At 41.0% G+C, this 26,044-nt stretch overlaps 1 protein-coding gene across 3 annotated transcripts; it reads right to left on the bottom strand.

The window, feature by feature from the left end:
- Positions 1-2,872: 2,872 nt before the first annotated feature.
- Positions 2,873-15,385, bottom strand: pstpip1b (proline-serine-threonine phosphatase interacting protein 1b). Of its 3 annotated transcripts, none has more exons than XM_061668006.1 (14): positions 15,232-15,385; positions 14,010-14,110; positions 12,793-12,867; positions 12,646-12,680; positions 12,132-12,238; positions 11,987-12,049; positions 9,625-9,717; positions 8,934-8,979; positions 8,021-8,100; positions 7,760-7,858; positions 6,644-6,740; positions 5,880-6,056; positions 5,692-5,777; positions 2,873-4,598 (listed from the first exon to the last, which is right to left on the bottom strand). In XM_061668006.1, the coding sequence occupies exons 1-14, from the start codon at positions 15,262-15,264 to the stop codon at positions 4,467-4,469; spliced, it is 1,224 nt and encodes a 407-aa protein (XP_061523990.1). In that variant the 5' UTR covers positions 15,265-15,385; the 3' UTR covers positions 2,873-4,466. The 3 variants fall into 3 exon arrangements, with proteins under 3 accessions (XP_061523990.1, XP_061524008.1, XP_061524000.1); XM_061668016.1 differs by having other exon boundaries at positions 4,505-4,685; XM_061668024.1 differs by lacking the exon at positions 9,625-9,717.
- Positions 15,386-26,044: the final 10,659 nt, after the last annotated feature.

Below are 26,044 nucleotides of genomic sequence, written 5' to 3'. Positions count from 1 at the left end.
GTCCCATGTTGACTGCATCATCCGCAGACCTGTTCGCTCGGTAGGCAAACTGCAGGGGGTCCAGCAGGGGACCTGTGACACTCTTGAGGTGGTCCAGCACGAGACGTTCAAAGGACTTCATGACCACAGATGTCAAAGCGACAGGCCTGTAGTCATTCAGACCAGAGATTGGGGACTGGAATGATGGTGGAGCGTTTGAAACAGGATGGAACTTCGCACATTTCCAAAGATCTGTTGAAGATCTGAGTGAAGACTGGAGCGAACTGGTCCGTGCAGACTTTGAGGCAGGATGGGGACTCATGGTCCGGTCCTGCCGCTTTGTTGATCTTCTGTTGTTTGAAGATGCGTCTCACATCCTGTTCATAGATGGTTAACGCAGAAGTCAGAGGTGGTTGTGGTCGCGGGTGCGGCCGGGTGGGTGTGTGGAGTGAAACTGTCCTTTTCAAATCTGCAATAGAAGGTATTCAAGTCGTTGGCTAGTGTGCTATTGTTCTCAGCTTGGGGGGATCGTCGCTTCTAATTAGTCAGCGATTGGAATGCATGCCAGACTGATTTTGAGTCGTTCGCGCTAAACTGTTTTTCCAACTTTTCTGCATAGATCCTCTTTGCAATGTTAATTTCTTTAGTAAGCTGGTTTCTAGCTCGATTATACAGGACCCTGTCCCCGCTCTGATATGCATCTTCCTTAGCTTGGCGAAGCTGCTTAAGTTGCTAAAGCAGTGAGGCTAAAGTTTAGCAGTGACATTCAACATTGTTGAATGTCCGAAATGATTTTGTTGGTACACAAACCTTTTCACAGAAACTGATATAGGATGTGACAGTGTCCGTATATTCATCCAGGCTGCCAGCTGAATTTTCAAAAACACTCCAGTCCGTGCAGTCTAAACGGCTTTGAAGTTCCATCTTGGCTTCATTGGTCCACTTTTTGACTGTTTTCACTGTAGGCTTCGCACATTTATGTTCTTGCCAGTCATCAGACGAGCCCAGGGCTGCACGAGGTATAGCACGGTATGCGTTTTTTACCGTAGTGTAGCAGTGGTCTAAAGTATTATTTTCCCTGGTAGGACAGTCGATGTGCTGCTTGTATTTAGGGAGTTCGTGGTTGAGTTTAGCTTTGTTAAAGTCCCCGAGAATAATGACGGGTGAGTCCGGGTGTTTTTTTTCAATAGGCATATTTAGAGTTATGGTCATAACACAATACAGCTTTTATTGTCCATAGAGGGCATACAAAAAAAAAAAAAAAAAACTATATTTATGGATAGGTCAGAAGCTGCTGAATATTTTGAGAGGTTGAAAGTAAAAAAAATAATAATTTCATAAATTCCACAAATGCGTCCTAAGGAGTTTTTGGGGAAAAACAGCCATTGCTCCAAAATGATAATGTGTAACAAAAATATGTTATGACTTACTGACTCATTCAAGGCTCTAATTACCTCATATCAAATACTCCACTTTGAAATTTATTTTTTGAAAATATGGCATATTTAGAGTTATGGTCATAACACAACACTGCTTTTATTGTCCAAAGAGGGCATACAAACAAACAAACAAACAAACAAAAAACTATATTTATGAATAGGTCTAAAGCTGCTGAACATTTTGAGAGGTTAAAGTAAAAAAAAAAATTTAATATATGACTTAGTTATGACACTTAAGTGCCTGCGTGTTGTTTGCCACAAATGCGTCCTAATGATTTTTTCTTTTTTTTTTTTAAAAAAAGCAATTTTTCCAAAACAATAATGGCATCTCTAGAGTTATGATCATAACAAAATACGCATTTTATTTCCCATAGAGGGCATACCAAAACAAAAAAATAAATATACATACCTATGTATTGATAGGTCAGAAGCTGCTGAACATTTTGAGAGGTCGGAAGTAAAAATATTCATATACGTATGACACTTCTAAGAGCTTGTGTCTTTTTTGTAACAAATACTTCATTTGGCTACTAATTCCAATGCAATGTGAGGGTTAGGAAAGCCACACACTGTAAAAGACCTTACAGCTCCCAATGCATGGCAGAGCAAATGACAATCATGAGGTCAAAGGAACTGCCTGAAGAACTTGGAGACAGTTTTGTGGGATGACACAGATCTGGCCATCCATCCATCCATCCATTTTCTGAGCCGCTTCTCGTCACTAGGGTCGCGGGCGTGCTGGAGCCTATCCCAGCTGTCGTCGGGCAGGAGGCGGGGTACACCCTGAACTGGTTGCCAGCCAATCACAGGGCACATACAAACAAACAACCATTCACTCTCACATTCACACCTGCGGGCAATTTAGAGTTGTCAATTAACCTACCATGCATGTTTTAGGGATGTGGGAGGAAACCGGAGTGCCCGGACAGGCACAGGGAGAACATGCAAACTCCACACAGACGGGGCCGGGATTGAACCAGTCTCTAACCAGTCGCCAGTCGCCGCAGATCTGGCCAAGGTTACAAAAAACATTCTGCTGCACTTAAGGTTCCTAAGAGCACAGTGGCCTCCATGAATCTTAAATGGAAGACGTTTGGGACGATCAGAACCCTTCCTAGAGCTGGCCGTCCAGCCAAACTGAACAATTGGGGGAGAAGAGCCTCGGTGAGAGAGGTTAAGAAGAACCCAAAGATCACTGTGGCTGAGCTCCAGAGATGCACTCGGGAGATGGGAGAAAGGTACCGGTCTGCCGACTGGGGACCACTGTTATAGACCACGAAATGTGATGCTAGTAACATGTTACTCTAATGCGACAACGTATGTTTTTTGGGGGGGGGGGGGGTAACGATTAATTTAATGTATTACTAATCAGATTAATGTTAGTCATCAACGTCACCTGCGTTACCGCATTGTGCCGATAGTGAGTTAAAAGGATGAGAAGGAGGCATGTTAGCTTTGCTAAAGGGCTTTACTACAGATAAGGCATTTGCAGACGTTCATAACCATGAGGGAGGTCAATACACACAACACAAAAAAATGCCTTTATGTTGAGTGAAATCCAGAAAGTCTGACATTTATAAAAAAAAAAAAAAAAAAAAGTCTTTAAGTCAAAAAAAAGGCTGTCTTTATTTTTAATGAAAGCTTCATTCTTAACCAGTTAAAAATGCACTTCCAATAAAGTACTCGCAAAGCCTGTTGTCATTTTTAAGTTGAGGTGGTTTTGTTGGCATCTGCTGAATGTAACGAATGAAGTAACTTGTAATCTCACTTAGTTGCTTTTAAAATCAAGTAATCAGTAAAGAGACTAAATTACTTTTTCAAGGTGACTAGCAACACTGACCACCAAAGTAGGGGATGCTGTCACAAAGGCGATCTCTGACCCTTTATAAACCAGTGTTGCATCAAAATTGTTTTAGTTCAAGATACAATTATTTTAGATTTGTGCTTTAACGTCATTTAGCAAGGATTTAAACAGGTGAATACAAAGTTAATAAAAAGGTTCAATATGGTAATTAGCAGTAAGTGCTCTGTCTTCATGACCAGCGTAAATCCAAAACGACTGGCGGCGTAAGTCTGTGCTGAGGCGGGTTAGACTGGGTTTTGTTATTTCTCCGACGTTCACAGCCGGCATATCTAAAAAGCCCTTGCCAATCAAAGGCGGCTCCTCTCATTCTCTTTAAATGCGGCGTAATGGCGGTCTCGTATGGAGATGTCGATGTGCCTAAGAGCGATCCATGCATGACTGGAACATTATCACGGCTCCTGGCCGGTGTGGCAAAAGACACCATGATTAAATCCAGTATGAGCTGGTGATAACCGCAGGCGACTTAAATACAGCGGTGTGAAAAAAGTGTTTGCCCCCTTCCTGATTTTTTATTTTGTTGCATCTTCGTCACGCTAATGTTTCCCATTTTCAAACAAATTTAAATATTAGTCGAAGACAAGTAAACACACAATGAAGTTTTTCAATGAAGGTTTTTATCATTAAGGGAGAAAAAATACATGCAAAAAAAACCCCCAAAAGAAATCAGGAAGGATGCAAAGACTTTTCCACACCATCTCTCTCCACTCCATGCAGAATCCTTCATGTGCCCCTCCTTGGCCAGTGGGAGGATTTAAAGAATAAAAATAATAATTCATAGGGTTTGCTGGTCGCTTCACATATTTCTGTATGCAATACATTTGGCTTCCACCATACATGTCCGCGAACCTCAGAATCTTTCTCCTTGTGCCCCAATCCAAATCACCAAAATTGCGTTTTACTAGGTGCGTCAAAATTTAGACGTGGTATGAAAAGGACTTTCTGACACCAAATTGTCACTCCGCCAGGCGCATGTCCTAGGGCAGCCCTTCGCTCAGCCTGGCACATACCGGCCTGCCAAACTGGCGAACTCGAGCAGCGAGTCTTGCACGACAATCGAAAAGGCCGCACAGACTTGCGCAGTCCATGAAAATAGAGCCCTTATACTGTATGTTGACTTGCCCGTTTCGGACAGTAACTCACTTATGTTTTAGTTTCATCTGACCATTTTCCTACAGTGAATCTATTCAGAGTTTGCCCAAATAGTTCCCAGGCACGAGTCCCTCCTGCCCGTTTCTCGCCACGGTCCACCAGCCGTCCTCGCTGCGCTCCAGGACCTGAACCACGTCACCTCTTTTGACCGTCAGCTCGTCTTCCACCTGATTAGATCAAACAAGAAGGACCAACCCAACAAGTTTTAATCGGAACGAATACTCACTTACAAAACCGTGTCTTTGGGTGAGGACCTGTATGGAAAGCCATTTGAGCGGTTATACAATATGCTTGATACCCACCTTAGGGTCCATATACGAGTACGCACTTTGTCTTCACTAGTAAGACAATTCCGCTAACTTGTACAACAACGGTCTTAATGATAAACATTTTTGTTACTACTGCATGACATTTCTGCACGAGTTGGACAACTTTGGAAAACTATTAGAACAAGTACATGTTACTAAGGAGGCAAAACTGCACACTAGTTGACATCTTCCCATTACTAGTACTACCAGCGAAGAGCTAGATGTTAACTAGTACACTTTTATGCCACTAGTAGTGCTAGTACCACACAGTTGTCAACTAGCAGACAGTTTTCCCTCACTAGTAAGATGTTGTTGTCCTGCTAGTATGCTGAAGTGGTCCTTCTAGTGAGGACAAATAGTGTACTAATACAAGAACATCAAGCTGGTTATCAAGGCTATGGAATAAATGCTCAGGCATCTTTCCATAAAGTTTAGCTTAAGGTCCATGTATTAGTACACTCTGTGTCCTCACTAGTAAGCGCACTAGTAAAATAGTGTTCATACTAGCCATGTTTTTTTCCCCACTACTGCCTTCCACCGCTGTATGACATTTCTGCACTTTGGCATACTAGTAGGACGACGAAATGTTGCTGCTCGTGAGGCAAAACTACTATAAGGCATTTTGGTGCTACTAGTAGGGTCCAGTAGACTACTAATGCCTGACTTATGCCTACTAGCCGGGCCTATTAGTATTACTAGTGCAGGGCAGTAGATTATTCGTAAGGTTTAATTGTGTACTAGTAGGCCAAAATTGGCACTAGTAGTGGAACCAAACGTTGAGAAAGACCTAGTCGTAGGCACCAATGGTGGAAAAAACATCACTAGTAAGACAGTCGTTCTACTTGAGCGCATAATTGTCTTACTAATAAAGACAAAAATCATACTAGTACCATGGACCTTATGGAACGAAGGATATGAAATACAGTATATGCTCTAATGGTTTTCCATAGACCTGTGCAGTGTAGTTGTAAAGCGCGACGTAGGCATCCTCGTCCACTGCTGGCTGCTGGAGGCCCAGCAAAGATGCATATGACCCATCTGAAGGTATCACATCAAGCACAGAGAAGAAGGTAGCGAAGATGCTGATCAATTGTCCTTTCAGTGCATCAACTCTGTAAATATAAATGGCACAAGAATTACCTTCCCCACTAGAGGACACTATTGAGGGGTGACCGACTGCAATCTCCACAGAAGCTCCCAGTAGAGGATCCGAGGTCCTCCTCATGATGTCTTCCCTGCCCCCGGTGAAGCGGGCGACGCCATTTCTGTCCCCGGACGTGGTGTCCCTCTCGTAATAGCTTTCAAATACGATGGGCTCTGTGACAACAAAACAAGAAGTTGGCTTTGGTGCGGATAAGGATAACGTTGTGTGTTGCAAGAATTTGTTGTTTACTGTTTATATGGCATGAATGGGAGATAGAGTGCAGTGTGGACGGAGCCATGCCACAAATAGGAAAACTCTGTGAGTAATTGACGGTCCTCCTAAAAAGGTTTACAATCGCCTATAGAGTCCACAAGATGGAGGCTGAGCACTACTTTTGTCTAACAATCCACCAGCATTTGGTGAGGCAATGACGCACCAAATCCAGTAGAGAGAACTAAGGTAGAAAAAAAACCAACATGCTGTGTCAGGCAGTTCTTAATGGTTGTCATTCGTACATCCAAAACAATTGAATAAAATGTAACTGTGAGTGGACCATGTGGTTAACCCGTCTGCCTCACAGTTCTGAGGTTCAGGGTTTGAATCTTGATGGCGTTTGCATGCTCTCCGGGTACTTGGCTTCTTCCCACATTCCCAAAACATCCATGCTAGGTTTATTGAAAACTTTGAATTTTCCATAGGTGTTAATGTGAGTGTCAATGGTGGTTTGTCTGTATATGGATGGAAAAATGTGAGGAATCACCTGGTGGGTGCCACCCTGTCGTTTTCATCTCAATGAAACAGTTGTTGTCTGTGTTGATGTCGCAGTGCTCCAGGTGCTTCCTTACCTCCTCGAAGAACTGAAATGAGAGAGACTTTGAACTAAAAACTCTCATTTTTACGTAGTTTTAAGACCTAATTATTAACTTGATTTTATTTATTTTTTTACTTTAAAAAAAGGTCACAAGTAACTATTCGGTTACATAATTTACAGTATTTGCTTGGTTTGTTTTACTGTATTTAACATTTTTAGTTTACATTTGAAGTTATTTCAAAATTTTAAGGTTAAGATTTTATGTTGTTGCACTTTTTCTTGCACTACAAACTGTTTTTGAACATTGCTGTTGCATTTTTTTGAACGAAAAAAAACAAACTTTTACAAGAAATGCATCATGCAGTGGTACCCCGACTTACTTGTAACCTGACCTAAGAGTTTTTGGAGATCCGAGCCGTCGCTTGACTGTTTTTCTTTTTTTTTTCTTGGGTTGCGAGTAAAATTTTAGTTATGAGCGCCAAATAATGGCAGCTAGTTTCACAACAAGCAGCAGTTTGGCAAAATATATATAATATGAATACAATATAATTAAAAGACAAGTTCTGTTTATTGTCTCTCCCAATTGAAATTTACTTTCAAAAAAATTTTGTTTGAATTAAAAGCTTGTTAAAAATATTTCCTAGTATTTTCTGGGGTGGCTGGAACAGATTAATGGCATTTCCATTCATTTCATTGGGGAAAGATGATTAGAGATGCAAGTGCTTTGCGGTACGAGTGTCGCCACGGAACAATGTAAACTCGTAAGTCAAGGCACCACCTAATACTGGTTGTTTTTCTTAGTTTGATTTGACCTGAATGATATGCACTAAAATACATGCAGTACATGGTAAAGACATGTCTGGCTGAAAATGGGATCATGTGAACAAGACTGCCAGAGCTGCAAAGTTGCAACAGTGTAACTGCTGTAAGAATGATCAATAAGCAGTATTATTGGTAGAAAAGGCTGAACCCAAAATTACATTTTGCTTAGGGGCCCCACGGAGGCTTGGGCCAGCTCTGAACACAGGCCTTGCACACAAAAGTCACCAAATAGTGTGCACTTGCCTCGTCGTCTTTGACGCACTGCATGGAGATGTGATTGCAATGGTCCCACAAGGTGCACCTGAGCACGCCGATGCGATCGGTCTCCATTTGCTGAAACACCTATGAGATCACGTCCACATTTTTAGCATCAGGATGTGTTCCACGTTTAGCTGATTCACTGCACGTGACCCGCGTTTCCCAACATGAGGCAGAGTGGTGTCGATAATCAGGAAGTTGTTTGAACTTCCTCCTTGTGGCTGTGTGTCAAACCGGTCAAGTTACCTCACACGTGCTTCTGTGCGTTTCCTCCCAATCCTGGCGAACACTTTCCAGCTGATCAATGTTGGTCAAGTACGACTTCTCTGTCAAAAGGTCAGGAATTCTTTTATCTTAGCAGGTGCAATGGCATATCTTGTAACATTGACTGTTAAATATGTAAAAATTAAAAAACTGTAAAATCTTGTTACCTTCACATTTATTTACAATTTTAAATAAATGGGTGAACATTTTTCATTGGTTGTTTTATATTTAATGAATAAATATCACATTTAAATGTATAAATGTATGAACAAATTTAGGTGAAAAATGTGTGACAATTTACATTACAGTTTTTGTTTTTTTTTTAATTTAAAAAAATATTTCAAATGTTGGATTTATAGTTCCATTTTTAATAGAAAAAATGATGTGCTATCTTTCAAAATTTGAGCATTATCGTAACCTTTTGATGTGTGCCATGTGTGATTTGTGTCAATCATTTGTCACGCACTCGTGGGCACAATCATCTCATCCCCGCAGCCTTGCAATAAATAAAACTTCAAACTGATAACATTTAGTGTTATAGTAACGCGCCATTACAAATAAGGCATTTTTCTGGGGTAACAATGTAAAAGGTCAGCGTGAGACTGCGAGGGTGCCATCCACTACTGTCAAATAATAATAACTCTTAAGAAAGATGACAAAAAGTGTTTTGTTTTTGAACTTGCAAACCACCCCTTTAGGTCATTGTTGCAGAGCAACGATTGCTTTCAACACAACGGGTGAGTGTCATTACGCAGAGGCACAGCTATCACCTCTGTTATGGCTCTGATACTACCTCAGCAGGTGGACACCTGCTGGGTGGACTTTGCAGGTCATACAAAACAGCAACACACAGGCAGTGAAAATAAAAGAAAGGGCAGGCGACCCGGTATCATACCTGCTTCACACGCTGCCTGTCTGCATTGCTTGGCCCTGTGGCGTGCCTGTCGTATATTCAACAAAAAGAGAACACGTTTCATTGTGAATATACAGGTGCATCTCAAGAAATTTAAATATTGTTAAAAAAAAAACCAACAAACATTTATTTCAATAGTTTTTGTGACATTCAAAAAATAGACCAAGAGGAATGTATACAGCTACAATAGAATGGAAAAAGGAGTTCAGAACATTAAGACATATTCTTTCAATATTTCAATGTATTTTTTTTTTAAACCAATTGTTTTATTTCTCCCTATAGTCAGTCAGGGAAATGTAATCAAACAGCCATCCCGATTGCTAACACAACATGACAAGCATCCTGGCTGGTTCAGCTACGTCATAGACCACTAAAACAGCTGATGTGAGGTTGCCGTGGCAACAGCAAAAGCTGCTGCAAGTAGCGCTCCAGAATCGAATCGAAGAATTTTGAGGTGGATTTATTACTTAATGTTGCTTCAATGGTCTTATAACAAATATGTTTTACAATGTACAGTATTCATTTTACTCGCACGTTTTGCTGGTATGTTTCGTGCCGGCCCATTCGGTTTAAGAATTACGCAAGGTCATGAAGGCAAGCAGTGTCATTTTATCACTTACGTCTTCTTTGAATCCTTCAAATAACAGCACATTAGTACACAGACGCTTTGTACCTTTTCCCCGTTTTTGACTGCAACGACGGTCTTCTCTGACGTTTGTTCGGCCTCGTCCGCCTCCTTGCATCTCACCTCATAGTTTTTCTTTGACTGTGGGTCGGAGAGGGGGATGAGAAGAATTGGGCAGCTATTTATGTTATCTATCCTATTTTATGAGCATTTGAGGCTGAAATGATTTGGCGTTTCTCTGAGGTTTTATTTCTTAGTTAGAATTGCATGGCGGGCCAATGAAATGCTTTGTGGCCAAGCATATTGGAGTGATGACATGAAAACAATCAATTTGGACTCATGCTTCATTCAAGACTGCTGGGAATTCGGGAATATTTCAGTAGTAAATGTGTCGTTATAACTTAAGGTCGTAAATTTCCGAGTTTGCTACAGCATTAGTAAGTGACATTTTACTTTGGGGATGCCATGACATTTTCTTTGTTTTATATGATACAAATATAATGCATGATCATAATATACAAAATATATTTAAAGTACATGTATTATTATATTTATTAATGATAATATTAATGATTTCGCCTTGCAACAAATGGCCAATATTTTGAAAATTAAAATTCTTAAAAAACGCAAACAAGACCAACATCACATTTTATATATACAGTTGGTATGGAAAGTTTTCAGACCCCCTAAAATTTTTCACTCTTTGTTATATTGCAGCCATTTGTTAAAATAATGAAAGTTCATTTTACCCCTCATTAATGTACACACAGCACCCCATATTGACAGGAAAAAAACGGAATTGTTGAAATTTATGCTGATTTATTAAAAAAGAAAAACTTAAATATCACACAGCCATAAGTATGCAGACCCTTTGCTGTGACACTCATATATTTAACTCGGGTGCTGTCCATTTCTTCTGATCATCCTTCTGATGGTTCTCCACCTGTGATTGATTATACTGATTGGACTTGATTAGAAAAGCCACACACCTGTCTACATAAGACCTTAGAGCTCACAGTGCGTGTCAGAGCAAATAAGAAAATCATGAGGTCAAAGGAACTGCCTGAAGAGCTCAGAAACAGAATTGTGGCAAGGCACAGATCTGGCCAAGGTTACAAAAAAATTCTGCTGCACTTAAGGTTTCTAAGAGCACAGTAGCCTCCATAAATCTGAAATGGAAGACGTTTGGGACGACCAGAACCCTTCCTAGTTTTCCGTCCGGCTAAACTGAGTAAATTGGGAGAGAAGAGCCTTGGTGAGAGAGGTAAAGAAGAACCCAAAGATCACTGTGGCTGAGATCCAGAGATGCAGTCGGGAGATGGGAGAAGGTTCGAGAAAGTCAACCATCACTGCAGCTCTCCACCAGTGGCAGAATGGCCCGACGGAAACCTCTCCTCAGTGCAAGATTCATGAAAGCCCGCATGGAGTTTGCTAAAAAAAATAAAAAATAAACACCTGAAGGACTCCAAGATGGTGAGAAATAAGATTCTCTGGTCTGATGAGACCAAGATAGAAATTGTGTGGAGAAAACCTGCCACTGCTCATCACCTGTCCAATACTGTCCCAACAGTGAAGCATGGTGGAGGCAGCATCAGGCTGTGGGGGTGTTTTTCAGCTGCAGGGACAGGACGACTGGTTGCAATCAAAGGAAAGATGAATGCGGCCAAGTACAGGGATATCCTGGACAAAAACCTTCTCCAGGGTACTCGGAGCCTCAGATTGGGCCGAAGGTTCACCTTCAAACAAAACAATGACCCTAAGCACACAGCTAAAATACTGAAGGAGTGCCTTTAGAACAACTCCGTGACTGTTCTTGAATGGCCCGGCCCGAGCCCTGACTTAAACCCAATTGAGCATCTCTGGAAAGACCTGAGAATGGCTTCCTACCAATGTTCCCCATCCAACCTGACAGAACTGGAGAGGATCTGCAAGGAGGAATCGCAGACGATCCCCAAATCCTGGTGTGAAAAACTGCATCGTTCCCAAAAAGTATTCAGACCCTTTGCTCAGTATTTAGTAATTCTGTTTTTTTTCTGTCAATATGGAGTGCTGTGTGTACATTAATGTGGGAAAAAAATGAACTTAAATGGGGGTCTGAATACTTTCCGTACCCACTGTGTGAGTGTGTGTGTGTGTATATATATACACAAACACAAAATAAATTATTTTAATATTAATATTCTATGTATTATATTCTTAAGTATATAAAAATATCAGTTTAGATATTAGGATACTATTTAAATAAAATAATGTACAAAAATAAATATATATGATATATGTCATGATATGAGAACATTTATTCTAGCAAGTGTCAAAACTTTATTCTCAATATTTCAAGTTTACGCTCTTAAATATGACACCATGTAAATAATTAATAAATAAATAACTCTTCCATCCATCGTGTCATTACCTCCGTGGTTTTCCTGAACAAAGACACCTTTCTCTTCTGCACTTTCTCCATGATGCTTTCAAACTGTGAGGGAAAACACTGTGAGGACAGCTCCGACCTTGCATGTGATGATATTACAAATCCTTCATAGCAATTGGCCAAGTACCTTCTTCCTCTGCTCTTTCTGCCGTTCCCTGAACACCTCCACCTTTTTCACCTCCTCTTTCAATGCTTCTGACAGTTGGATGTGAAAGTTTCCCATGTTCTCCATCTCTGGAGCCACAAATACCACAAACAGTACAGCATATGCAGTCAAGCACTGTGGTTCTTTACATGAGACGATTTCTTCAAACTTTATTGTCCTATGGCGGAGCTAAATATGCTGTCTGTCTATTGGTCGACAGGGATTTAGGTCTTAAATGTGTAAATGACTCCCATGAGATGGTTTCTGTTTGTGTCCTTTTGTACTGTACTCGGTTCCTGTTAACAGTGGAGTGCAGTTAGAGGTACAACTAATTGTTCCTCAAGATTACGTTCAAATTTGCACTCACTGCACAGCTATGAATATCTTTAGGCTTGGTAAAGCAGCATGTGGCTCATTGTCGAAGGTAGTATACTTAAGGTATGCACTTTTTTAGAGAGCAGTGGATATACAGTATTCCTACACTGGATGTACTTACGTGTTTTTAGCTGCTCGAAGGAGTTTTTCAGAGTGCTGTATGGGAGTATTATAATAAGAGATTATTTCATTATTATCCTGGTCTGGCATTGTGTTCCATAATGAGTGAACTCCAGGTAGATGATTAATGAGTCAACTAGATGTCCACCTGATCTCAGCGTGTCCTCCAGCTTTGTGGGCTATGGTCACCAGTTCCCTCCCGTACTTTTCCTCTGCTGCCGCCCTGTGCATGAAACGCTACAAAAGTAAACGCTTGTGACACTTCACATCATTTTGGTACATTCACATTTTGTACAATCACAACATGAGATCCAAGACAAGAGCTGTACCAAAAGTGAAGCTATTATAAAGATGATTAGGTCTGTTCTGGGAATTACAGGAGTCTTTTATCATCATTTTTAAAATTTTTTAACTCTCATACATTCGTGAAAAGATCCTTTTACCTGTCCGTGCAGATGTCTGTCCAGGTTGTCATCACCAGTTTGTTTTTGCAAACTACAACTAGCAGACGTTCCAACACGTTCTTCTTCCCTCTTGCCATTAACTGCTTAAAGAGTTAACTGACAATTCCATTGTAACATGCTGCCAATTTTTGTCTTGAGATTGTAGTCACGTCTCTGTCGGGCCACTTATACATTACTCGTGCACTCACTGTAGTAGTCTCGCCACACTGCACTACTTGCTTATCTGTTGTTGACCAAAACTGGACACTCGTGTGCTTGAGAAATATCTGCACCATTTGCACAATTGACATTGTTCCAGATTATTACACTACTAGTCACTTGAAACTGGATAATTTTTGAAGCCTCTGCGCCATTTGTGCAATGGTCACTGCACCAGACTATTGTTCTATTAGTCATTTCAAAACTGCTCTAAATTGCTAGAGGACTCTTCATCATTTGCACAATTGTCAAAAAAAGAAAAAGAAAATTGGCATTTCCGCATTACTGGTAACCTCTTATTGCTCAGTGACTGTGTTTTTATGTTTTTATTGCTGATCCTTTAGAACAGTGGTAGGCAAACTATGACCCACGGGCCACATATGGCTTGCCCCATTTGCACTCTGACCCACACAGCGTTTACTGTCAAGAGTCTTGTAATATTTATTGCATTAATTTAATTGATGAAATTGGTTAATGTGGTTGTATTTACTTTATTGACTTATTTATTATTCCCTCCCACCCTGTAGTTGACAAATCATTGCTGGAAGGGAAACTCTGTCTGCACCCACCTACACCTCCCCAACACCAATTCACAAAATATTTTTGATGGGGTCCAGTTTTGAAGGCGCTGTATGGGGGCCCATAATGTGGTGCTCCGCCCCCAGCTGTGTAATAATTCACTTTCAGCAAATATGATTCGTACCTCATTCTCAGCAGCTCTTCCACATCTTTGCACATTTGTCTTCCATCTCGCAAGCGTTGCACCAGGGCTTCATAGCCAGCATGGGAGGTAAAATCGGACCTCTGTGAGGAGCAGACGACGCGTACAGTTGCATTAAAAATAAATAAATAAATAAATAAAAAGAACAGCGCAATGACAAACTTTGCTGAGCACTATTGCCACATGTCCTTGAGGTAATCCTATACCCGCTATTGGGAAGAAAAGCAGAACTTGCTTTTTAGAATAACTGTGGGGAGCATTGCCATACAATGCAGCTTCAGTAATTGTTTTTAACTGCGAGGACAATCAAGGTTACCAGAAACATTATTGTTAATGCATCATATTAATCTATGAAGACGCTGATCATGTTAATGATTTCTCACAATAATGATTAACAATGATTTAACAATGTAGGAAACAGACAAAAATCAATATCCAACACTTTATTTCTATACATTTTCAATCTACAACATACCTAGAAAATCACAAAGCCCCATCACTGGTGAGCCCATGAGCACCATGTTGACTCTACATTATCAAGATTTTTAATTCCGTAATATTTGCTGCATTCATTCATCTGTTTTTTTCCTCAAATTGTTTGCAATTTGTATCCATTTTTATTAGATTGTTCTCATTAAATAATTAGCTAATTGATTTGTTGTAAATAACAATAATAATACAATATTTGTAAAATAATACATTTTAATCCTCATTTGCATTCATTTTATTGACTATTAAGTAATAAATTAGGATAAATTAGAAATAATACATTTAAAGAATAAGAAAAATCTGGAAGGATTTTTGTTGCATTAATTAATTTCCTAATGTGCTAATTCAAATGCATTGTTTATTTTCATTATGTGCAGTATTTTAAATAATTTGTGAATCGATTTTTTAAAAATAATACATAAAAAATAGTAATAAAAATGACAATTGGTTCCTTCATTATAATTAAATACATTTTAAAGACTAAACTAAAAATGGTCATTATTTCATTATTAAAATGAACTATTGTACATATGTTGAATTTTTTTGGGTTTTTTTTTGTTACCGCATCTCCGAATGAGCTGGGCTATTTGTTTGATTTAAAGAGCAAATATAGCCCCTGAGCACAACATTTTACCCACCCCTGCTTTAAACAATGTCATTATTAATAAAGAATTTAGTTTCTTCTTACCACGTGAGACCACGGCAAGTGACTTACCCAGAAAGCATCGCTGAACATTAAACGTGTCATCTTCTAGTTCCTTAAGAAGCGTGAAAGCTTTTCCCTTGAAGTTTTTCTTACAAATAATTAAATTATCTAAAAACACATGGCCACAAGTTTGACGTGTTAAGGTCACTGGGCTCTTGGTCGACTCAGCTCCCCGACTAGAAGTGAATGAGGAAGAGCTTCTATCCCATGATGTCACTGACCACGTGTCAGGCATGTTTGGTCTCTTTTAGTACCCACTGGGAGGACAGTTTGCAGTTTGTTCAAATATTAACGCAATATAAACGGACTGCTCAGTTAGTACTGACCCTGAAAATGGTTTGTTGACCACTGTTAATCACAATAATGGTCAGTTAGCTAAAAGCTACAAGATCCAGTAATTTTAGCAGTAAATGACAGCATCGGGCCAGCTCGGTCAACTAACAGTTAGCCCGTCTGCCTCACAGTCTGAGGTTCTGGGTTAGAATCTCGATTCAAGCACTACAGGAAATGGATGATCATTTTTGGTAGTTACACTTGTAATAATAACTTTTTCGATGCCACTCTTCCACTGCATAGTACTGGTTTGGCTCTGTTTTCCATTGTTGGTTAGCACAGCGGGGAAATGCAAATACCACATAGCATTGCACTGAGCAGTCGGAATAAACGACAACAACAACAACAACAACAAAAGAAAAAACAGGATCTCCTGTTAGCTACAGTAAGGAAATACAGTTTATCCGAGAGGAAAATGAGGGCTACGAGAGAACGGAGCTGTGCAGCAAAGAGGAGACTGCAGAATATAACACCGCAGCATCAAGAGCATGTGGGTTAGCGCGTGTGTTCATTTGGAAGATTTGTAGCCGTGTAGCCTCAAATTTTATTGTAACAATATGCAGCTGGTCGGACCCCAAATCAGACACAGCAGAGTAACACAAAGTCTGTATTCCAATAAATAAATTAAAAAACGTTGCTACTAATGAGTAGGTAAAACTAAGTCCAAATCTAAAAGACTAGTAAAGATAAAGCACTACTTACGAGTATGGAGAATTGCAAACAAACAGAATTCAAAGTGCAAAGAGCAACTAAACGACGAAGAAGTAAAGCAAGGGGGATTACAAGGAAAATGCCAGAATTTATGGGGCGCAAGCAAGAGTACAAAAAACATCCAGCTAGGAACAGAGTCCAATATGCGGACGAGAGAGAACACAGCACAGCAATCGGCAAAGACAAAGGTCCAATCTGGCATCTTCCTGGTGTGGCTGCAGAGTTTAAGACTGGGAGCTGATTGCCATAGCTCCCACGTGCGCATCTCCCTGCTTAACTCCTCCATATGGAAATAAAGAAAACCAGAATCATCTTTATTGGAGCCGCTTTAGTTGGAGCCGCTCTAGTACGACAACAGACAGTCAATTGACAGAGAACACTTTTGGGACATACAGACATTGAGAAAAACAATCACTGAGCAATAAAGGGATGCTAGTTATCTGGTAATGCCGGTACTTTTTTTTTTTTTTTTTTTTTTTTGGACAATTGTGCAAAAAAGATGCAGAGTGCTCTCGCACTTAGAGCAGTTCGAATGACTAATATTGCAACAGTCCGGTGCAATGACCATTGTGCAAAGGGCGCCGAGACTTCAAGCGAGTAATGCGATCCAAACAAAAAAAATCCCTTAGCCTAGTGCGGAAAGCTGAACTTTATCCAAGTGCCACCAGTTTCTGTGATGGCCGCTAGAGGGAGGCACAGACCTGAGTATGAACTGTAACCATGAGCTGAAAAGTCAACCATACTGGAGTGGTGTGCGGTTGGCAGCTGAAGCCCAAATCAGTGCGCCCAGTCGGGATGAGCAGCACCGTGCGCCTGGGGCGTCTCAGTGGGAGAACATGTTGACACGTCACACAGCACACTGAAGAGTCCTATTGATTTTCAAATGGAGGAGAGGAGCGTGTCGACGGCCGCTCGATGGCCTCGTGTGAAAGTCTAAGGGATCACACTGTCATGGTCTGTGTTTTGGTTTGGGTTGTGTTTAGTTTTGTCCCATGTTTTCCTGTGTTCCATGTTTGTCGTGTGCTCATTAAGTTGTTGTGTCCACCTGTTCTCGTCTGCTTTGTGTCGACCAATCAGCTCGCTCCAGCCACTCATGTCTTGTCCAGGTGTTCCTCGTTGTCTCGTCTATCTGTTTGTATTTAGTTCCCTGGTTTCTTTCAGTTCTTGTCGGTTCATTGTCGTTGTCACATGTCTTTGCCATGTCATAGTCGTCAGTTGTCTTATCATTGTGGTATGTCGTTGTCAGGTGTCATTTTCCCTTTCTATTCCACGTCTTACTCGCAGGTCATAGTTTGTTTCCAGTTTTAGATATTCGAGTGTTTCTTTGTTACTTTGATTTGATTGGTATCTGTTGTGGGACTTTGTTCAGTTTTCCCTTTTCTAAGATTAAATATTATTTTGAGACTCCCGCACTCCTGCCTTGCCTCCCTGCTTCCCTGCAATTGGGTCCACCATGTTCTCGCCTTGCGTTACTCGCCCTCGCCCTAACCACGTACGTGACACACACGTGCTCAGTCACGGATGGTAGCCTTCTGTAAGTGGCATCACAAAAAAGAAAAAGCACTTGTGGTGAACAAACACTATATTTAAAGCACACGTCCACCATATTGTGCGAAGGTTTGTCCTTACAGGCCCGACTATTCTCCATGTTGGTTTTCCGTGTGGAAAGTTGTGTTGTGACGCGCTGGCCGTCGCCGTGACCCCGTTTGAGGCCTCTAATGGAAGGACAAGCTTTGGGAATCAGCTGTGCACCCAAGCAGGGCCTTAGTGCGCAACACACGCGCACACGCACACGCACTCGCACTCGCACTTCACGGTTGTATCCCCCCTCACGCTCCCTGGAGTGGCAGTTATTGAACTGTGACAAACGAGCCGTGTCAGAGCAGCCCCCCCCCCCCCCCCCCCCCCCCCACACACTTGGAGAATTGACTAAATTACCTTTCCATTTCCCAAACACTGCTGTATAGAACCCCCTGCCCACAAAACCCTCCCCAGATAAAGTTACACACACACACACACACAGCCACATAGCCATTTACCATGCCCCGTGTCACAGCTGGTGCCATTCTTCCACCACTTTGACTTAGTTGAGTTACCGTAATTTGTCAAAAGTCAATAGTGCGCATTATACATAGGTATAGGAGAAAATGAAAAAGACTTTCCCATTTTATAAATGTATGTACACTTTCATTCTAGTATGCCACCTAGAGGTTATGAAAAATGTATAGCCTACACTTTCATTCCAATATGACTGGGATACGTGTGACTGCATATATGTACATTTGTGCTCATGAATTTACATACCCAGGGAGAATTTGTGAAATATTGTTTGTTTGTTTTTTTTTTTTTTTTTTTAAATACGACTGATGACGGAACAACAACCATCATTAATTTATTTATGGTTATGTTTTGTTTAATGATAATGCTTTTCTGAAATGCTTGACAGTTTAATTTGAATCCTATTGAAATAAAATTAAATGTGTTTCACCTGGTCCTTCAGGTTTTCTTACAGAAATTGTACACATCTTACAAATTCTGCCTGGGTAATCAAACATATGAGCACAACTGTGTGTTTTCTCATTTACTAAATAAAAGTAGGGCTACGAATTTTGAAATAAGTGCAAGTAAATAAAAATAAAGTATTATGTGTTCAAATAAAGTGCTTCAGAATAATTCTTTGAAAAAACTAACAAACTACAGTTAATACTTCATGTTTTGATCACATGGGTAGAAGCAAAAGCATGCATCGCAAAAATGATGAAGGGTGCGCATTATACACGAGTAATTACGGTATTTTACATATTAGCCTGCACATCTCTTGCAGTCCTATTGTTTTTTTTTTTTTTTAATCTACATCCATACTGCACTCGGTAGAAGCCAACTTGTTGAGTTTAGTGTTAATCATGGTGAAGGAGACGTGTGTGTGTGTGTGTGTGTGTTTGGGGGGGGGGGCTTTTAATGTGAGTTCGTGTGCACGTGTATGTTGGTGCCCTTATGTGTGTGCGTGTGCTTATGTGTTTTTCACAGCTCCTATATTGTCAAGTGCCGCACATCCCCTGCAGAGCACAGCACAAATCTCACCACATGCTTTAAAGGAACACGTCTGTTTTTTGAGAGTTGAAGAAGGGGTTGAGAGAGTAGATAGATGATGGGAGAGGAAGGGTTCATTTGAACAGAATAACCCTTTACAATTCTGATAAGAATGCAAGTGAAAAGCGACCTTGGCCGTATTAATGAGAACCTGCTAGGAAGCTGAAAGATGGCCGTTTAATGATGTGTACTTGCTGCTGAGGCCATCTGTACTCACTGTCATAATACAGCTAAAAGGCAACAGCTGAAGCAGGAGCAGGAAAGAGAGAGCAAGCCGGGGGGCCTCTCTCACGTTTGATCCAGGCCCGGCCACAAATGAAATAGTTATTAGCCTTAATCCTCAGTATTAGTACTGAGAGGAGGAGCATTAATCCATTTCATTAATATGCAAAAAGTCTATTCCTTCAAATAGTGGCCTCTAATTGACATTGTGTGTGCCCCGTTGTGATATTGCTGTGGCATATGCAGTATTTCCTCACATAGTGTCTCCTACTCTAATAGAAGCCAGGACTCAATTCAACATCAGGTAAATTGTCGATTTGAATAAATCAATGCTACACTTCTAAGATGTTTCCCATTTTGTGACAGTGGTGTGGTAAATACTGTACCTTATTTCCACAAATGGTGGCCTCTGCTGTAATTGAAGCCGCTTCTTAATTATTGCAATTGCCAGATATATCAGCTACTTGAATAAATAAATTCCATAATCCAAAGAAGTTTCCTCTGTTGTGGCACTAGCATGGCTTATACAATATTTCCTCATATTGGGGCCTCTTTTAATGGACACTGTGCCTAATATGCAGCTGTTCTGTAGTGTTTAGTGTAGTGCCAGATATTGCCTGATATTGGCCCAATTTCCCAGATCGGTTCCGACATTCTTGTAGTGTGACATAATCCATAGACGATTCGGCCCTACAAGGCCAAAATGAAAAGTCTAGCATGTTTGGGTATCTTCCGTGGAGTGTGACATATCGGCGACAACTCTCCGACAGCACACCTTGACGTCGACCAATAGGATTGCGTATTGTCTTCCATGCTTGCCGTTGTCAACATACTTGCACGCCGTTGTGAACATTTATTCACGTGGACAAACCAATGTTTACCAAAGCTTTTAGAGCATGATTCGGCAGAACGTCGGGATGTTTACGTACAATAGTTAGTGCTAGCACTTGTTTGCTCGGCGACATAACATTTGTTGCCTGCTTGTGAGCCGTACCGTATTAAAAGTATGTAAACGTACCTCAAGCCCTTGTTGAATGTACAGCCCAAAATGTCCTCTACCGAGCATGTTTTTTTTTCCTCTCCTGTTTTTGTTGTTTTTTTCCCACCAACATTCCTGCAGCGATCCATTGTTTGACAAAAAAATTTTGTCGCCATGGTGACAGTTGTATCAGGTTGCAGTTTGTTGCATGTTTTCTGGTCATGCCTCCACGACAGTGTTTGATTTGAGAAGATAAAGCCCAGTGATTGTAAAAGACCGGATATGATCTTATTGAAAGACAAGTCATATAGTGTTGCCACGGTCTTACTGAGCTACGGCAAGATTTTATGGCGGTAGCCTGACATAGTGCAGTCGTGAAAGACCACATTTGTCTTGTGTGACCCAGGCATAACTGGTTGCACTCCAGCATCTTCATGTTTGTGCCTGTTAAAGTCTCTGGTGACCAGGCCTTTACCACCTCATGCAGCTTGTTAGTGTGCCTGCATGCACAATTTGTGTGTCTGTGAGTGTGTTGGAAAGGCAGCATGGGAAAGCTTGCTAATTTGCTAAATGGATTCATCCATCTGACAGAGAACAAAGATTCTGCTTGGCTTCACTCCTGTGATCCGGCCCACGAGGGGAGTCCGAGTGGGCCCAGTTGAGGGTCACCGCACGTGGCACACACACACACACACACACACACTTTGTTGTTTCTCTTCAAAAAGTGTTCCTATTGATTTCTTTAAGATGTGCTTTATTTGTGTGCACATGCATGTGTCACTTGAAATGTGGCCTGTGATTTAAAATTGATAAGACATCATGTTGATTTACTTCGTCAACTTTCCACCGAAAACAGTCAACTGATGCATTTATGAAATTATTTACAACTTCAATAAAAAAATAAATAAATGATTTGACCATATAATATTTGTATTTGCATTTCTGGATCCTCCAAATAGAAACTTACATCTTACATAATATTACTGTTTTTGTTTCACATCATACTCATGTTACAAAAATATACTTGAAAGATATTATCTGTTTAAAGCTTCAACTATGTCAGAAAAATTGCACTTGCGATTCATTCCCAATTACCCTCATTGGCCACAATATTAGGTACACCTACAGCATTTGATGTCTAATACAAAAAAAACTTGAGCTTTCACAAAGATAAGTCTGTTCTGAGTGACAAAATTCATTTAACGATATGTTTTTTTCATATGTTAATAGTTTTCATTGGTGCAAAATAGCACTGCATCATATTAAGAGGAATTCCTAGTATTTTTATTTGGTTGCCCAATCTATACCCATTACAATAGTTAATACATCAATGTCAAAATTCATACCTCATCTCCTATCCATCCATTTTCCACTGCACTTGTCCTCATTTGGGTCACAGGTGAACTGGTGCCTATCCCAGCTGACTTTGGGTGCAAGGCAGCGTACTGCCAGGACTGTTCGCCAGCCAATCGCAGGGCTCTTATAGACAAACAGCCATTTACAATCACATTCATACAAACAATAAGCAGCCCAGGGTGTACCCCGCCTCACCTCGAAGTGGCAGTTGCCACTTGCAGCATCATCCTAGTGAAAGACCTTTGCAGTACTCTAATCCAAGTGCAGGTGGTGGCGTTGAGTGTCTAAAAGTGGCTCAACCTTCCGCACCTCTCTTTGACTCACTATGCACATTCTTGTTGTTTTCTGTTCAGTCTCACTCCAATTTGAGGAGGCCTTCTGACAGAATTATCACCATGCACACACCCACACAGACACCCACACCCACACACACACACACACACACACACACACACACACACACACACACACACCATTTTCTACAACATTGGGGTCGCAGGTCAACTGGAGCCGATCCCAGCGGAGTTTAAGTGAGAGGCAGTGTACACCCTGGACTGGTCAACAGTCAATTGCTTGGCACGTTTGAACCAGAACGAGGTGCTTAAAAATAATAAAATGAAGATTCCTGCTTGTGTCACTCTTTCCAGAAGCCAACCCTTAATTGAAAACTCTGAAATTGTCCACAGGTGTGATAATGAGTGTGAACGGTTGTTTGTCTACATGCTCTGTGATTGGCTGGCGACCAGCTGCTTCTGAATTGCTCAGTCAGCTGGGATAGAATCCAGCTGCCCCGCTACCCTAATGAGAACCACTATCGAAAAAAGATGGCTGGATTTTTGTCCAAGTTAGTGATTTGCTGAGATTCCTTATCTCAACTCAAACAAACCATCTAACGTGCATGTACATATGTTTTCTCTCTCGCTCTCTCTGTCTCCCAATAAAGGCCTATCTATCAATGTTTTTGCACCAAAGCCTTCAAGTTAGTAATTTAGTGGTGTGCACGTATGCTTTATGTGGCAGCGGATCTTTGATGTTGTTTTTGCAGCACTTACTTTTGGGCGATTTCGCAGACATTTACTGCCGTGATGAAAGTGAGGACAGCTCAGGCTTGGCAGTATTAAAGATGGACTTCTCTACTCTTCATCGCACGTAAACATGACTTCATAAAAAAGGAATAGATATACATGTTCTTTCTGCAGGTACTCTGGAAATAAGGAGATTTCTACATGAAGGAGCCATTTGTTTGTTATAAGTGAGTGATGCACTGGGTTGAATCAGGACTTGATGTCCATTAGTGGGCCGCAGACACTGAGGAAAAGCAATGAACGTTATGCTCATAAAATAGACATGAAAGTTAAGAGTATAACTACTACTTAAACAAGGACACAAATGAGAATGTTTTTTTTGGTAGGCACATGAATTGTTTTCTTCTTGTAGGTGGAACCTTAAAATCTAACACGATGTCATGTCAATGTCACGGAAAAAGCTATTGTCAGGATGATTAAGTCAAATGCTGTTTTGCTGAGCAACCTTTCTTTTTCATGGTCTCCAAAACATGACTATCCACCAAGCGGGTCACTTGAACCCGACAGTCGGAAGGAAGCAAATACTCCAAAACTCCATCTAATCTCTATTTCCCAGCAATTAATTACTGTAAGTGTGCATGTGGCTCCATGCAGGCGTGTTTGTTTATGCAGGCGCTGCCGGCCCCCAGGTATCGCTGTTACATTGGTGTTGCGCTGCATGGCGGCGTGCATGATTATCGACCGGCGTGTCATGCAGGATAAGGCCAAGTGTGCCTCTGTTGACTGCTTTGCGGTCAGCGCTGCAGGGAGGCAGGATTGTGGTTAGACTGCACACAGCCCAGGATGTGGAAGAGGAGCAGCTGAGTGGACTGTGTGTGTGTGTGTGTGCGTGTGCGTGTGCGTGTGTGTATACTGTCTGCCTGCACATTGTCTCTATTCCGTTGGATTGGGAGGCAGCTCTTGATCAATTACAGTGGAACCTTAAAGGTTGAACACAATCTGTTGCAGGACGACTTTCAATTTGTTAGAACACAAAACGAATCCCCACAGGAAATAAATGAAATAGAAATGATCCGTTCCAGGATGAGACTGGTGCTATCATAAAACCTTTATTTCGGTACGGGGACGTTATGGTGACATTATTAACGGCCATACAAGTGTAAAAACAACACTGTAATATCCATCCATCCAAGCGCTTGTCCTCACAAGGGTCATTGGGGAGCTGAAGCCTATCCCAAATATCACTGGGACTGACCCTGAACTGATTGCCGTATGTAGTGGTGCCTTGAAATGCGAGTGACCCCACATTTTCGTTGTCATTCAGCTGATTTTTTTTCTTTGACTTGCAAGGAAACATTTTAGATATGAGCGCTGTCCGGTGGCAGTGAGCTCAACTCACTTCATAACTAACATTAGTTTGGTAGACAGTGAACAATTCTTAAAAAAAAAAAAACAGTTTATTGTCACTCCTAGTTGAAGTTTACTCTCAAACTAAACATCAAACAAAGAGAATTACATTTAGCTTTACCTTACAAAACTTAATTTTGCTCAATGCTAACAAACGATGCAAAATGCCATACACAGGCTAACGAATAGCATTCAGAGTTGTGGTGTTATAACCTTTTAAACATTGGCTATTTGAAAGCAAACTGTGGAGCAACACAGATACAACACAGACACAGATAATACAGCAATACTCCCAGACACATATTCTTTATCCTCTGTGAAGAACGACTAATATTACTATGGCTTATTTTGAAACAATGACCGTCTCCAGGGCTTATATCTTTATTATACTGCCCTCAGGTGGTCAAGGTGTGCACACTAGAAGGAGCAGCACTATGTCCATTGAACTGCAGCAAAAAATGTGGCAAAAAGTATTCATGTCATTATTGCATGTTTTTATAAAGTACAATATTGGTGAGTGCTACTTTTCTTATTAGAAAAAAAAATTGGGGGGTGGAGGCTGAAACAGATTAATGGCATTTCCATTACGTTTAATTGGGAGTAATAATTAGTGACACGAGTGTTTTGAATTTTGAGCGTGGAACCAATTAAGTATTTCAAGCCACCAGCGGACCAGCCGGCTGGAGAGTGTTAAATAAGGCTCTTGACGACAAGGTGCGCGAGCCCAAGTTCCTGGGCTGATAAGTGGAAAAGGGGCTATTCAGTATTTGCTGTTTTAGTGCTCAGGGCAAATCAATAACAGTATTAATTTGGCACCATTTAGTGGCATCTTGGTATTACAGTGAATTGAGGCGTTTCATTTAGACAAAGGTAGTCCTTTGCTGCCATCTTGTGGTATCTATGGGTAATTACAGTATAAATCGAGTAGTATAAATATAGTAGTATAAATAGTGCAGGCCACAATTTCATATATGCTACCCATTTTGAATCAATGCATCATTTTCTCTCTCTCTCACAAATTTAGTATGGCCCTCTGAAATGGCCCCTGATTGGAAACAAGATGTCATGGCCAAAGTGTCCTGATACTTTTTTCAATGTACACACAATTTTTTTTAGAAGCACCTTAGGCCTAGCATGAGTGCTAAGGTCCCTGATGCGTGACAAACGATACTTGTCAAGTATGAAGTGAGATGTTTTGGATGTTGGTATGATTCCTTAGCTTCTTCCTCTATATTGTTTGTTTATGCTTCCTGTTAGCATCCTCCTGCAAAGCCACCACACGGAAGAGCGTCCGGAGCGAATGGAAGCGTCTTCGTAAACGCTTTTGCGATGCCGAGATGCACTTTTACCATGCTCTGATTCCCCTCACCCCCTCCCCTTGCCTGATGATAGAAGCCTTCCTGAGAGCCTTCATCAATTCTGCATGGGCCCCAGCTACTAAAGACAAACAATATATGACGGAGGTTTTGCCGCAGGCATGCCCCGAGCGCCCTGAACCTCCTCCTGCCTCTGCCCTCTCCCACAATGTTTGGCAAGCTCCACTGCTTTATTGTACCACGGAACAGGGACATCGCTTTCGACATCAAGTGGAGTGTTTGATGCGATGTATTTAACCTCGACTGCGCTTGTCTCTTGTCAGGACAAGACGCTATTGATTCTTTTGCCTTTTATTGCTATTGAGCATGCACAGAATGCTAAG

Source organism: Phycodurus eques, chromosome 2 (assembly GCF_024500275.1).
Source record: "Phycodurus eques isolate BA_2022a chromosome 2, UOR_Pequ_1.1, whole genome shotgun sequence".
Classification (NCBI taxonomy): domain Eukaryota; kingdom Metazoa; phylum Chordata; class Actinopteri; order Syngnathiformes; family Syngnathidae; genus Phycodurus; species Phycodurus eques.
Note: the sequence above shows the minus strand (reverse complement) of the source record. Positions and strands in the feature narration are given on the sequence as shown.

What these genes read in the sequence shown, in the direction of transcription:
- pstpip1b (XM_061668006.1), bottom strand. Translation starts at nt 15,264, where the DNA reads ATGACACGTTTAATGTTCAGCGATGCTTTCTGG. An exon ending in CTTCGAGCAGCTAAAAACAC is followed by an intron (nt 12,239 to 12,645) that starts GTAAGTACATCC and finishes TTGTGGCTCCAG; the next exon opens with AGATGGAGAACATGGGAAAC. An exon ending in TTTACAACTACACTGCACAG is followed by an intron (nt 4,599 to 5,691) that starts GTCTATGGAAAA and finishes TGATCTAATCAG; the next exon opens with GTGGAAGACGAGCTGACGGT.